Below are 15240 nucleotides of genomic sequence, written 5' to 3' on the forward strand. Positions count from 1 at the left end.
TGCACCTAAATTACATAAAATTCGCGAAACTGTTTACTACTTATGGTCATATTAACAATATTTTTGACCAATAAGGCATCGGACTGTAATACAGCCATTTCATTAATTACACAGCGAGTAATTCCTGTCAACATTCGAATTCTAATCATCAGCAATTTGAAAACAAAAGGCAAATTTGAGCAAAGTCGGTCTTTAGAAGTGCGGTTTCAATGAGTTTGTTATATTGAGCGTCAGTTTTATTTACAATATTTTTGACCAATAAGGCAACGGACAGTAATACAGGCATTTCATTAATTACACAGCGAGTAATTCCTGTCAATCAATACCCGTACAACATTTGAATTCTAATCATCATCAGGTCTTTAGAAGTGCGGTTTCAATGAGTTTGTTATATTGACCGTAAACTGAATATAACTATATACTTATAGAAACATATACATGCATTTGTTTTTTATGATATAGCGTATTAATCCTAGCATATATTTATCTGGCATGCTTGAAAAAGCTTTAACGCACACTTAGAATGATTGAAATCTGAGCTTTAATTATTGCCACATACTTTTTTAACTCATGTAAAACAAATTCTTCTTTTCTCCTAAACACAAAAAACGTATAATTATAGTAATATCATCCAAAATGGCCGCATCCATATATGCCACCCCACCGCCCGACCTGAGTAGCGAAGACACCGCGCTCTCCGATGTGTCCAATTCATCGACACTAAATACAAATCGGGGTAGTAGTAACAACAGCAGCAGCAACAATAACAACAACAACAACAGCCACAGCAGCAGCCACACATTGCAACATGAAGCCACAGCAGCGTGCGTTGACGCCACAACAACAACAACTACAACAACAGCAGCAGCAACATCTGCTAGGAAAGTAACAACAACAACAACGACAACAAGGCCAAACTCACCCACAGAGGACAAGGAGAGAAAGCCACCGACAAGCGCCACGGGAAGCAACACAAATGACAACGATGCTGCGGTCGCTGGCGAAGGAGTAGGGGAAGGAGATGGGGAGATGGAGGACAGCAGCGAAGCGGGTCAAACGGCAATGGCCGCAATGGCAGCAGCCGCTAATGCAGCCATGCAGCTGCGTCTGCTGGAGGCACTCAAGAAGCGACGCAAACAAAACAATCCCAGTCGCCTCGAAGCCTTGAATCTAAGCGGCGAGGCCGAGGAGAGTGCAGCAGCCGCCGCCGCGGAGGCCGAAGCTGAAGCCGCAGCTAGCGTGGTGGACTATGAAGAGAAGCTGTCCAAAATGTTCTTGCCCAAGTCCATTGAGAAGCTCAAGCAAACCTTCGAGTTGTTGCAGCAACAACAACAGCAACAACAGCAACAACATTTGGAGGCAGAAGACATATCAGCAAAGCAGGCGGGAGAACAAGAGTCCGAACTCATGAAGAATCCTTATCACACCTATTGCAAGGAGTGCGGTGAGAATTTTGAGAACGAGTTCAAACTCAGCCTGCATATGTTGCAGGAGCATGCGGCAACAGCAACAGGCCATGGAGGCGACAACAATGACGAGCAACAACACGAACTGACGCCCATGGACTTTCTTGCCTCCGTGAACGTGAAACTGGAACGCTCCGATAGTCCCATACAGTCCAGCCAATCCGAGCAGGATCAGACACAGTTACAACAGCAACACCAACACGAGCACGAACAGCAGCAACAGCATCAAGAGCGACTTCAGCAGCACCTGGAACAGGAGCAACACGCATTGGGAGCATTGGCCAATGGCAACAAGGAACATTGGCTGCAGGCCATGCCGCATCCTGGCATGCCTCCAGCCTTTCCCTTTGCTTCCGAGGCTGCCGCCGCGGCCGCTCTAAGTGCGGGCAGCTATTTGCCGCTGCTGGGAATGCCCGGATTTCCACCCGTTGATGGCTTGAATCGGCCGCCACTGAGAATCTTCAATCCCGAGGCATTCTGCGAGCTCTGCAATAAGGAGTTTTGCAATAAGTATTTCCTGAAAACGCACAAGGCCAACAAGCACGGCATATTCGATCCCGTTGGCGATCTGGCCACTACTACCGGCAGCAATAACAACAACAGCAGCAACACGAACAACAACAACAGCAGCAGCAACAATAATAACAACAATGGAAATGTAACTCCTTTAGGCATGGGCGCCATGAGTCAAATGTTTCAGCATCAATTGCCATCCAAATCGGCAGCTGTTGCAGCAGCAACAACAACAATTGACCCACTGCCACCCAGTGGTCAGCAGTTGACCCCACCAGCACCACCGACCGTGCATTGTGACATCTGTTCAAAGCGTTTTACCAATGTCTTTGCCATGCGTCGCCATCGGGCCAAGGTGCACGCTCAAACGTCTCCGAACGGCACGCCACACCAGCAGCCACCGCAGCCACCGCAGCCACAGCCACCACAGCAGCAACAGCCACCGCATCGCGTTAGTCCAAGTGAGCAGGTCAAGCAGGAGGTAGCCGAGTCCACTGTGGAACCGTCAAAATCCAGTTTTCAAATGCCCGACGGCTTCCGCGAGGACTTCACCTTGGAGCAAGAGGAGTTGGCCTTTACGCCGCCGCCACGAAAATTGGCGCCACAGCAGCAACAGCAGGCGCGTGAGGCCAACTTTGCTCCGGAGAAATTACGGCGTCTCGGCATCCAGCAGGTGGAGGCGTTCTGTGAGCTCTGCTGCAAGGAATATTGCAACAAATATTTTCTACGCACACACAAGTGGAAACGTCATGGCATTTTTGTGCCGCCAGAAGATCTTACCAAGGAGCAGGATCAGCAATTGCAGCTGGCTCAGAAAATGGCCAACTGGCCCTTCATGAGCCTGCCCGGTGCCATGCCCCTGAACCTAATGCTGGCCAACGAGAAGGCCCGCATGTTGGCAGCGGCAGCCGCGGCCAGCAACAACATTGTGGAGTCTCCGAGCGAGGACCAGCCATCTGCCGCCAAACGGATCAAGCTAGAGCCCCAGGATGCTGATGCAAACGAACACTACGAAGGCGCGACCGCTGAGGCCAGCACCCTAGACAAAATGGAGGCCACTGACAGCTCCACAATGGGTCTGCAGAACTTGCAAAAACTGCAGTCCATGTTGCAGCAACTAAATGAGCTGAATGGCAAGCGTCCATTGCCCTGCCACTTGTGTGGTCGCGAGCTCGAGCATCAATATGCGTTGCAGGCGCATCTCATGACCGAGCATGCGGGCATGAATCTGGACCAGCCACTGCCCCAGCTCTACCAACACCAACAGCACCAACAGCACCAGCAGCAGCAACAACACGCACAACAGCCACAGCCAACTGTGCCGCTTCCCGCACCGCCCACAAGTGCGAAACTGTCACCGAACGCGGCGGGTTCGCCCGGATCTCTGCCAAGCGATTTGCTGCGCTGCCAGCAATGCGATCGCGACTTTGTCAATGCCCAAGAATTCAAGCAACATATCGCCGAGGTACATCTGCTGCCTGGAAGTCCGCTGCGTGAGGGATTTTACACGCCCGAGCGACCCATTAATGTGGTTGGCGGCCCTACCATAGCAGCTGCAGGGCCCAGCGTGCCGGCACGTGCTCCCTACACCATAACCCCGACGAGCAGCTACTGCGAGATCTGCAACAAGGAGCTCTGCAACAAGTACTTCATGAAGACGCACATGCAACGCATGCACGGCATTGAGATTGAGAATGGCGCCCAAATCGGCGGAGTCGTCTGCAACATTTGCAACAAGGAGCTGTGCAGCAAATACTTCCTGCGCGTTCACAAGCACAACACACACGGCATCATTGAGGAGGGTGCCCCGTTGCCGCAGCCACGAGGTGGTGGAGGAGGAGGCGGTGGCGGTGGCGGTGGTAGCGGACAGAACGGCTTGAAGTTCGACGCACAGCAGCAACAACAGCAACAGCTCATGGAGCAGGAGCTGACACGTGGCCAGAACTTGAGTCCGCAGAACTCGGCGACAGCATCCACAGTAGCAGGCACACCCATAGACTCGAGCAGTGGCGGCTCGTCCAGCTACAATGAGGTCTGTCCGCTCTGTACGCGTCACTTCCGAAGCGCCAAATGGCTGCGCACACATCTCATTAACGACCATGGAGCCGCTGGTGTCGAGAAATTGCGCGAACTTGAGCAACCGCCGAGCAACACGCGCAGCAAACCCAACAGTCCCACGCTCAAGATACCCAATGGGGTGACAGCCCTCAGTTCGGCAACCAATCCGGCCAATCTAGCGCAGGCTCTGCAGAACCTTAACGCTCAGCATTTGCTTGGCCAAATGCCCAAGAGCATGCTGCCGGGCATGTTTGGAGCAGCTGTGGCCGAGCAGGCGGCACTGCAGTCCCCACGCTTCAAGGAATATCAGTGCTCCATGTGTCCCTTCACCACACCTTACTATGCATTTCTCTTCATCCACGAGCGCTCACATGCGCTCCTAGGTGGCGGCGACGCCACCAATAGCCAGGCGGCTCTGGCCGAAGCCGATGCGACGGCTCAGGCCGAGCTGCCACCAACCGACAGGGCCTTTGCTTTGATACAGGGCAAAGCAAAGGGCAAGCCACAGCATCCCGTGCGAACCCACGAGCACGTAGACCATGTGGAGCCCACTAACCTGAGCACCACAAGCAACCACAGCAACAGCCAGAAGACACGCACACCCACACCCACTACGACACCATCGCCGAAGGCCACACCATCACCAACAGCCATGAGCACCAGCAACAACAACAGCTTGGCAGGAGCATCGGCTACTCCAGTACCCACAACAATGGCATCTCCCAAGCAGCGCTCGACCAGCGTTACGCCCATACCGAAGCCTGGCACGCCCACCACTCCGCAGAGCAATGGCGCTGCTCAGAGATCGGCGGCAACCTCGCCCTTTGAACTCTGCGCCGAGCTGGCCAACGGCAGTGGCAAGCCCGTCAGCTATGCCATGCCCGACAAGAGCGACGAGTCATATCAGATGCAGGCCTTCCATGTGGCACCCGCCGATGCGGATGCCGAGGCTGGTGAGCTCTTTGCGCCCGCCATTGTCTATTTGCCGGTGCGCACGCGCCTCTCGGAGGCCACCGCCGCCACCTTCACCTTCAAGCTAACGCCAGCCTAGGCCTGAGCGAGGTGTTGGCCATAAGATCACCAAGATCGCAGTGTTGCCAGCGTAAGTTACAATTAATTTGTTTTGTTTGGTATCCCATTTGGATGACATGGAATCAGATCATAAGCTCTGAAGGAGTGCCTCAAATGTGTGCTGGAGGTTAACACAACTTCGCATCTACGCAATCTCTAGAGATATTCTTTCAGTTTAAAAAAAAAAATCCAGGCACAATTTTAGATCCTATATCATGCGGTCAGACAGTCAAATGATTTGCGCACTAATTTTACTTTAGTCAGAGAAACAACAACAGTGATATATTTAAAGAATATTTAATGAAAAAAAAAACGCGTCTGCTTTCGAATATATGCGCAAATTAATTCTCTGTCTGACCGTCGCATTTCAAAGACATGTTGATGTTTCTAAGTTTTTACCAAATATGCGGAATCGAATCTAACCACAACTATAGAAATAATAGGCGTATAAAGGGACAATAGTGGAACATTTCCTTAAAACAAGGTGTTGAAATTAAAGAATCGTTTCTTTGAATTATAAGTTGGAAAGCACTCGCCAGCACACATTTTGAGAGCTATATCTCTGATCGAAAAGCCATGTCATCTTCAATTTCACATAGAAGCCACACACTGATAGCTACAAGTATTTGCCCAAACCGAAAATGACATGAAGACAAGACAAAATAGTGGAACTACAAAAGACTGAGTGCGCATATTAGTTGAGCTCATTATTAATGTTTTTTACAATTGCAAACGAGGATCTTGCTAATTCGAATTCCAAAATTGGCAATCGAATCGAAACGAGCGTTTTATGTTTAACATAGAACCCGAGCATACATAACCTATATAAATATATATACACACATATACTTGTATATATATATATATATATATATATACTTATACATACTAACTAACCTGTGTAATAACCGAACAAGAACAAGTCCGTTTAAGCTGGCAGCACTGTATGCTAAAACATATGTATTTTTATATGCATAACAACAACAGCATGATAACAGAGAAACAACAACATAACAGAAAACACAAGCACAAAAACAAAAACAAATCAAAAACAAACAAATACATAAATATATCTCTAGTGATTAATATCAAAGTTCCTATGCGTAATAGTAATTTTTAAAAGGCATTAACGTAAACAAACGAAAAACTTAGTCAAAAGGAAATTTAAATACGTACATACTACATAAGTCAGAGACATGGAAGGGGGAGGCGTTGGAGGTGGTGCTCCTTGCGGTGGCAATGCGTGATGGATGGACAGGGATGGGGAGGGATGGGGAAGCTTCAGCCAGAAGCTTCAGCATAACGTACATCTATACATATAGCGGTCACTCGCAATTGTGACATTTTCAAAATCAAAATTACATTTAAAAATATACAATATATATATATATACATACATACATACATACATATACTATATATACATACAAGTATATAGATATGTGTTTAGTTTTTGGGTGAGTTTAGGTCTAGAAGGTTTTTGGGTTCGCTTCGGTTGGTGTCGATATGTTGTGGGCACATCAACGTACATGCTACACAAACAAACAAGAGTTAATGCACATATATTTGCTCAAAAATTTTCAAATATACACCGTAAATCTGATCTAGATATGTATATGCCAATAATAGATTGGCGCATATGATGATAAGTGAGTCTAGAATTTGAATGGGCTATAGATTTTGCAACATTGAAATAAGTTTCGTCTTAAGTGTTAAGCAAATCGATCATAGAAGGAAGCTACTAATAAATCGACATTATTATTATTTCTTAAACTAATTATTGAGAATTTCCTCTAATAGAAAAATGATGCCACCTAATATTTTAAAAGGCATCAAGTAGACCCTTGATTCCTTTAAAGCTAAAGTCCAGTTCAGCAACGTAAGATATGTTCACCATCCCAGCTCTACAAAATTATTAAAAAGTATTGATTTTAGTGGAAAATAACGACGATATAAATCACATTTTTTTTGCATTAAAATCGTGCTACAAATCCACACCTATCCAAGTAATTAATGTCGATTTATCAGGATGTTCGAGATCAAGATTGGAGCAGCACGAATACTATACAACTAACTACACTTGCCAAAAACAAAATAAGTAGTCTAAAGAATTCACATTGAACACATTCCAAGTTGTACATAAACTGCTACAAAGAAGAGCTTGACATGGCTAGAAATCGAAAGGAAATTATAGAAATAGCAGAAAATTAAAATAGTTGGGCAGCTGTAGTTAAAGAAGAGGATTGTGGCGCCAGTAAAGGTTTTCTCCAATTAGGCAAGCAAGAACTACTCAGGGCAAAAGTACAATGACCATTAGTACTTGTTTTATATATATACACAATACCTATGTATTAAATAAAACATTAAACCAAATATATAAACAATTAACGATAAATTAATATAAATCTGAAAGGAAAATGAGAACATAAATGCTACCTCAGACGGACTTGAAAACAATAATTTAAATAAATGAATTTATATAACGAACTAAATCAAAATGCTTAACAAACAGCACACAAAACTCTTGTAGAGCCGATGTTGTAAATACAATTTTTTTTAGTAAATTTACCTCAAATGAAAGCGCACGAGCCATTAACTAAAATAATACAATAACAAAGTTGAACGCGCAACCGTTTACATTAATTAGACTTTAATTTACATTTTTATAATTTGCTAGCATATACGAGTGACGATTTATTATATATACACCTACATACATGCATATACTTATACAAATGTATGAACTTAAGTTGCACATTCCAAACCAGAACACATACAACTGACCAAAGTACGATGCTAGTCGCAAAACTAATACCACTTTCTAGTCAAAGTTGCGGGCGCTGCTCACAGTTGGCGCTGAGCGCAGGTTGTGTAGCATTCATGATGGCGCCCCAGACTTACAAACACACACACACACACACACACTTATATGAGCACATACATGTGTACATATGTTTGTGTGTGTGTGTGCGGTATAAAGCCCAAAGTTCAATTGCGTGCAGACTGTCTGGCCATTTTTCAGCTGCTCCGCAATCTTGTACAAGTATATTATTTTGTAGTATTTAAGGCGTTTATTATTTACAAAATTGCGCAGCTGAAACAAAAAACAAAAGAAATGGAGCTGACAGGCACAACTGCCGCATAACCAATAACCCTAAATATTGTAAGTGAAATATGAGAAACAGCGACGTGCGTTTGCTAATTTTAAATTTTTTAAAAATGTGAGTTTTAAAATGCTGCGTGCCTTTTAGCAAATGCGTCGCTGTGGAGATAAACGAAAAACATAAACAAACACCACTAAATAAAATAACAAAATCAGCATGATAGCTTAATTTAATTATTAATTATTAATTTTACTTTACAATTTTCATTTATGTAATTATTATTATATATATGTACAAAAACAACAACAACAACAACAACAACAACAAAGCGACAAAATTATCAAATAAACTTTTGTTACATTTATTTCGTCATGTTTTTAATTTACTTGCCATATGATTTACGACATTGGATTGGTTTCTCCCTTTCTCTCTCTCTCTCTCTCTTACTATATTTTTGGTTTACATTATTTTTTTGAAGCCGCAAATTGCTGCCTGACGCGTGCCCCATTCCCCGTGCCCCGTGCCCCGTGCCCCGAGCCGAGCTCATTTTTTACACTGCCAAACACCGCATGTTTTTTAACGCCTCGAACAAATTGACTCGCTTGATCTTAAATGACTTTTCAGGCCACTTACTTAACGTCTTATCGGGCGGGCGAACAGCCCCTGAAAATTGTCACTGATTGTGTGGCACGCACAGACCTTTGTTGAAAGTATCACTGCCTCTCCCTTTTTGAGTTTCGGTTTTTTAGGTACGAATAATGTGTGTGTGTAGTTGTTTTTAGATAGGGGCTCTGTTTCTTGCACTTCAACTTATGCTGGTTGAACGCCTTCGGGTACAAATTATTAAATTGTTATTTAATTGAAATTTTTTAATACAATTTGTCAACAATGCCGAGCGATTTCTCCTGCTATCTGGGAAAATGTGTGTGTCAGTGTGTGCGTGTGTGTGTGTGTGTGTGTGTGTGTGTGTGTGTGTGTGTGGCAGCTGTTTATAGTTTTTAAAATCTTGTTTGCCACTGCAATCGCACCCTCATAAAAAATGCAACTACTTCCGGCTTACCCCCACATAATGATTAGCTTATTTGCTTTAAAAACAGCACCCTCAGTCAAATGATTAGTGGCATATATTTATATTTATAAAAAATATATATACTCACATATATGCATTAGTGTGCGTGTGCGTGTGTGTGTGTGCGATAACAAAAACACAGCACGGTCAGCTGCCCAACAAAGTACGCGAGGGTCAAGCCTAAAGCGTTTTCCATAGAAAAAATTCAAATTGTGCAGACATTCTGCAGCTGCCGGTTGGAGAAAACTGAAAACTCCATGATATCGAGCTACGACGTTCATTAAAAATGTGCATTGATTACTGACCGGCTGCTCTTGATGTCCTGGCCACCACCCTCGTTCGATTTTTGTCCTTCTGCCCGTTAATTATTTGTCACGTGTCCATGCAAATTTCATTTTCATTGATTACAATCCAGAAAGGGGACATCCGATACTTTTACGGCTGCTGCAATTATAGATATATGTGTATATATAGTTTTGCATTAGTCGGCATTGGGTAATAAGCCACCCCCCGAAGAAAATCGAGAGATGAGGGTGCGCCCTCTCATGCAAATTCCGACTGCCTTCCTTCCTTCCTTTCTGCTTTTCTGCCTTTCTGCCTTCGCTCTTTTTTCATATTTTCTATTGAATTTTTATGGCAATTTATAATGAAATGCATTTGCCATTGTATCGAATGTGCGGTGTGTCTGTATGTGTGCGTGTGTGTGTGACTTTAATCCTGAGCCAACAATTTTTATGGCAAACAATTGCCAAAAACTCGAGGCCAACCAGACACCCGGGGCGATACGAGCTCGCAGTACGAGCATAGGGGTGCCTTCGGCTGCCTTTGGGTGCCTGCCAGATAGCATTTGCATGTTTAAAAATGTGCAAAGAAAATGTGCACATAAAAATATGGAAAAATCAGTGAAAAATGAAAAATGCAATTTACTTGACGGCACGTCGCGTCGCGTCGCGTGATGTTTTTCGAGGGTGATTCACTATTCGTATCCAGCTAAGGTAAAGGTAAAGGGAAACCCAACCCTCTTCTGCTTGCAATTGCAAATATTCTGTACCATTTGCCAATTTTTGTATGCAAATTTAAGCGTTGCAGCCATTAAATGAAAATGACATTATTACTATTTTTCGATTCCCAATTCGACGGCCTCTGGGGTTGGGGTGCCGTGCGGCAATGGCTTCCAAATTTTCATTTTCCGCATCATTTACAACACAGGAGCGCACAAATCAAAACTGCAAATTTATAAATAATATACACGTAAAAAATTATAATAAGTAAATGAAAACATAAGAAATTATACAAACTTGCAACGTACCTTTTAATGAGCATAAAATCAAAATTTTTGGTCTGCAAACTTTGCATTGAGCCAGCAACAAAATCAAAACAATTTCCTAGATCTAAGCAAAACGAATAAATTCTTACTATTAGTTAATACGAGCACAACTATAAATTGGATTCAATAATTATATTGTGAACGAAAAGGGAAGGAGGAGAGGAGCCGTAATAGAAGACGAGCATGAAATCAAAAACTTGAGCAAAAATCAAAAATTATATTAAATATATTAAAAATCAAACATTATATTTGGCTATTGGCAAATGTATTTTCCTTTAAAAAAACAACAACAACAAAAACAAAATCAAAAAAGCAAAACCTAAACACATTTTGTTATTCAAAATATATGTGAAGAAATTCTTTAAAATTAAAAAAAAAAAAAACAACAACGTATTTATATAAATGTATATGTAACAAAATTTATTTAAAAAACAAAAAACAACACATAAAAATTAAAGAAAAAACAAAACGAAATATTATTGTCAAGAGCAAAATCAAAAGCGCGAAAAAGCAGAAAATTTTTGCAAAGTAACGCCCCCTTTTAATTTTATTGTAAGCGAGCATTTATCAAAATTGTATGTGTTTTAACGATTATATATATGAAATACAAACAAAAAATATATATACAACTATATATATATTGTATGAATTTAAAGCATTAAATATAAAAACAAAAAAGAAAAACAAAAAACCTCATCCAAGTCTTTTTCAATCGCACTCGCAGGTAAGTGTTATGATCTCGACTTAAAAATTACTTTTGCCTTGATTTCAGCATTCGAAAAGCATATCACAAAATTACGTTACGTTCCATATTAAGGGCGTTTTCAGCTACAACAACAACATCGGTACCACAACAGCTAAGCCGCTTGTGCGACCCTTGAGACATGCCAGAAATTCTTCAACTTGTGCAGTTTTTGGCATTTTTCTTTCTGTTTTTCAATATTGAACAATCGACAAGTACGACTATATATATTGATGTATGTATATATGTGTGTGTGTGTGTGTGTGTGTGTGTGAGCAAAGTGCTTCGAACTAACTTTGGATTGAGGGGGAGTAGGTTGTTGTTGTTGTTGTTGTCGTTCCACCACCGCTTGACATCTCACCACCCTAAGCGGCACACGCATTGCGAAATCAAAGAATGTCAATATTTGTAATACATGGGAAGGCAAACTCGAAGCAACATGCGAAATGTCTTATCAATAATTTTGTAAAGAATGCGCTGCCAGATATCCGAATACATGTACTATAAGTACCCAAGTATGTAAAGGAAATACTGAGCATTTCTTTTCTCATTTTACGCTGGTTGGCAGCAGGGCCGTGCAGGCCCGGGCTGGGCAGGGGTACGGGGTGGTTAAAGAATTGTTAAGCATGACGCGTGCATGTGACAGCTCTATAGTTCGAAATGTTTCCTGTTGCCGAAACTTTTCACATCGCACACACACTCATGCTTACAATGCACGTTGAGCACACAATAAAGATGGCTGCAAAAAATATACATATACAAGTATACAAGTAGTAGACTATACATACAATACATAATCATAAAAGCATAGATTTGACATAAATATATATATGTATGTGTGTGTGTGTGTGTGTGTGTGTGTATGGTTTCCCAAGAAATGGATGTGCTGTGTGAGAAGCTCAGAATATTATGACAGCATCAATGTACAAGTATGTACAATTTTCGTATATTTTTAGTAGAAATTGATTACTGAAAATGTTAACAAATATTCAAAACTAATAACAGACTAAACCTTATATTTAATGCCCCAATAAAAAACAAATTGAGCGACTCTCAATATCAAACCTTTTCGACTTTCATGCCACAATTCTTGTCTGGCACTTAGTGTAGTGTTAATTTTTAAATGAGTTTCCTGACAATTTTTTCAAAAATATGTTTTATAATATGTTTTCATCAGTGTTTCTATTTAAGGCCGGGCTATAAAAACAGACAGTTTTTCCACAATATTACATATTATTATCATCATCAAATAGAATCATTTAAAACATGATAAGCAAACATTTTATAAAGCCAATGCTTCTTTAAGAAACGTTTTGTCTTAAGCATATAACACAAATTGCATAATTTTATATTAAATGAATTCAAATCCAATAACTTCCTCACATGTCCTGGTCTCCAGAGACTCCATAGTTTCACTCAAACCCTTCACGATCGGAAGGTACTTTTCCACAAAACTACAAGTATAAGAAATTGAAACAAAGTGTTATGTTTTCTTTACCTTCTTGCTTAGATAAAATCAAGCAAAGACATATTTAATGTAGATAAGAAATTATTATAGAGCACGGATTTGTATTTAAAAATATGCTTGAATCGAATAACTAAATTAACTTGTTTTGCTGAGCAATGAAATATACATTTCATAAATTATGCAGGATTGTTCCATGTTTGAAAAAAGAAGTCAAATAAAATACTTCATCACTTCTAATGTAGAAGTTCTAGTATTTGAACTCTGTTTGAGAGAGAGAACTTTCATTTCAGTCTTGAGCCCCCTTTTCCCCACTTGCGTCGAAAGGGCAGCACAAGTCGTACAAGGTGGGCGTCGATTAATGAAAAAAACCAATGAATTAAGGAATGAGGATAAAGAGTTTTATATCTGAATGTATGTAGGTAATGCCATGCTGAAATAATTATGCTTTCTACGTTCGTTTCTCGACATGTAACTAATTTAATCACCTCAGTACAGAGACCGTAGTATATCAAATAAAGCGGCAAGAAACATGACAACATTAACTATGAAAGGAACAACAATTTCGAGAACATGTCAGCGTTTCAAAATTAGTTTTTAATCGATTTTACAATCATCACACGCACCAGCAACAACCAATTATATGTATGGTGTGGTGTGGGACAAGGGCGCTCAGAGTGAACACAAAACACATACATATGTTTGTTGTATGCGTATATGTATGTATGTGGAGAGGCACAACAATCTATAATTTCAACTCTCAATTAAATTGTGCAGGCGGAGGCGACGACGCCAGCGGTTCACAGAAAACAACAAACAACGAACAATTTTGTCACCATATGCTTGGCACTATTTTCGGTCGTCGTCCTCGCTAATGTTGTTGTTGTTGTTGTTGTTGCTGTTGGTGTTGGTGTTGGCGTGGGTTCACAAAGTCCGTGGCTCGTGTAGCAACAGCAACAACAACAGAAACAAAATAATAATAATAAAAAGCAACAAACAACGCGCCAGGATACGCCAGACCAACTTTAATAATTTAACTTATTGTGGATTTTTCTTTTTCCTTGTTTTTCTTTTACAAATATTTGTGTTTTTGTTTTTCTGCTCCTTTGTCCCGTTCTCGAAACTTTAGGGGTGAGTTTTGGCCATAAAGTGACAATTTAAATAAATGAAACGCATTTAATGGCAAGGGTGGGCCCCACAGGCCAAACTAATGAGTTTAAAAAACGCAACCAGGAATCCATTTGCTTTACTATACTCTATATATATATTTGGATAAAACGAATAATTTTGTTGACCAAAAGACGAAACGGTACAGTAAAAGGATACCCCGAATAATGGGCTAGAGGTAGAAAACGTTCACTCCACTTCCCGCTGTGGATAAAGCAACTTTGCCAGCACCTGATCCGTAACAGAATATGGGGTATTGTGATAGCCCGATAATTGCAGCATCAGCTCCTCCTCGTCTAGGACAAAGAAATCCAAATCCTGGTCAGATTCTTCGTGCCGCTTGACCAGCAGTTTTTCGGCATCCCGTCGAAAAAGACTCACGGCTCGAAAAGCAGAGGCCTGAGCATACTGGTAGTGGAGTTGCGTCAATGCATCATGCAGCTCCAGCTTCTTGGGCCTATGCCACATGGCCAGCTCCAGTTGGAGCAGCAGCCGTCTCATTATATAGCTGGCATACTTCTGCCGGCGCCGCCGTTCCAAATAGTTCTCAATGCCGTGACCAGGAAACAAATGTACCAGCAACACGGTAAGGAATACACAGAACTTGAAGAGCAGTGAGATATTGATTAGGGACATGGGTATCATCATGCTAGGATGCAAGTATTTGGCAAGAAACTCCCTCCAGAACATCAAGTCCCTGCCATGTGTGGCATATTGATGGTCCAGGAAGTAGGTGAGCAGCGCAAACAGCGCCCAGGCGGACCCGATGTAGACATAAAAGCGCCTCAGCCAATGCTTGAATATAGCGACGAAGTAGCCCAGAGTGTACATTGTGGGTGATAGGCGCCCGAAACTTTACCAATTTTTAAGAATTTGTACAAGAAAAACAAAATGAGAAAGTTTAGTGTTTTTTGTGTCAAACGACAATTTCAAAGGAAAAGTTTACAGAGCCAAGGCAATATGATGTCGAAAAATTATTACTAATGTAAGCAATGTTGCTTTCGAACAGAATTGTCTTTAAATTGTAAGACTCGTAGGTAATTATTTCATTTACAAAAGTAATTAAAAGTAAATGTGAATAGAAAACTACGCAGAATGATATTCCGCTTATTTACGTCCATTTCTGATTCATTAGCTTATATATATATATAGCTTGGCGTATATAAATATTTTCGCAACGCTTACTCGTAAATTGGAAATCAAATGCAGTTTTTTTAGAAACTCAAAAATGAAATTTTTATGGCAACTTTAAGGATCT

The 15240-nt window shown here is 41.6% G+C and overlaps 2 protein-coding genes across 2 annotated transcripts; one reads left to right on the plus strand and one right to left on the minus strand.

Annotated features, from left to right (window-relative positions):
• Window positions 1-636: 636 nt before the first annotated feature.
• Window positions 637-5088, plus strand: LOC115632712. Its single transcript, XM_030529954.1, has 3 exons — window positions 637-771; window positions 931-1690; window positions 1766-5088. Exons 1-3 carry the CDS (start codon window positions 637-639, stop codon window positions 5086-5088), a joined length of 4218 nt encoding a protein of 1405 aa, XP_030385814.1.
• Window positions 5089-14051: 8963 nt separating this feature from the next.
• Window positions 14052-14890, minus strand: LOC115632940. The gene has a single exon (XM_030530236.1). It carries the CDS (start codon window positions 14811-14813, stop codon window positions 14172-14174), a length of 642 nt encoding a protein of 213 aa, XP_030386096.1. The 5' UTR covers window positions 14814-14890; the 3' UTR covers window positions 14052-14171.
• Window positions 14891-15240: the final 350 nt, after the last annotated feature.

The sequence above is a fragment of the Scaptodrosophila lebanonensis genome, unplaced genomic scaffold (genome assembly GCF_003285725.1).
Source record: "Scaptodrosophila lebanonensis strain 11010-0011.00,11010-0021.00 unplaced genomic scaffold, SlebRS2 tig00001415-arrow-pilon, whole genome shotgun sequence".
In the NCBI taxonomy this organism is placed as follows: domain Eukaryota; kingdom Metazoa; phylum Arthropoda; class Insecta; order Diptera; family Drosophilidae; genus Scaptodrosophila; species Scaptodrosophila lebanonensis.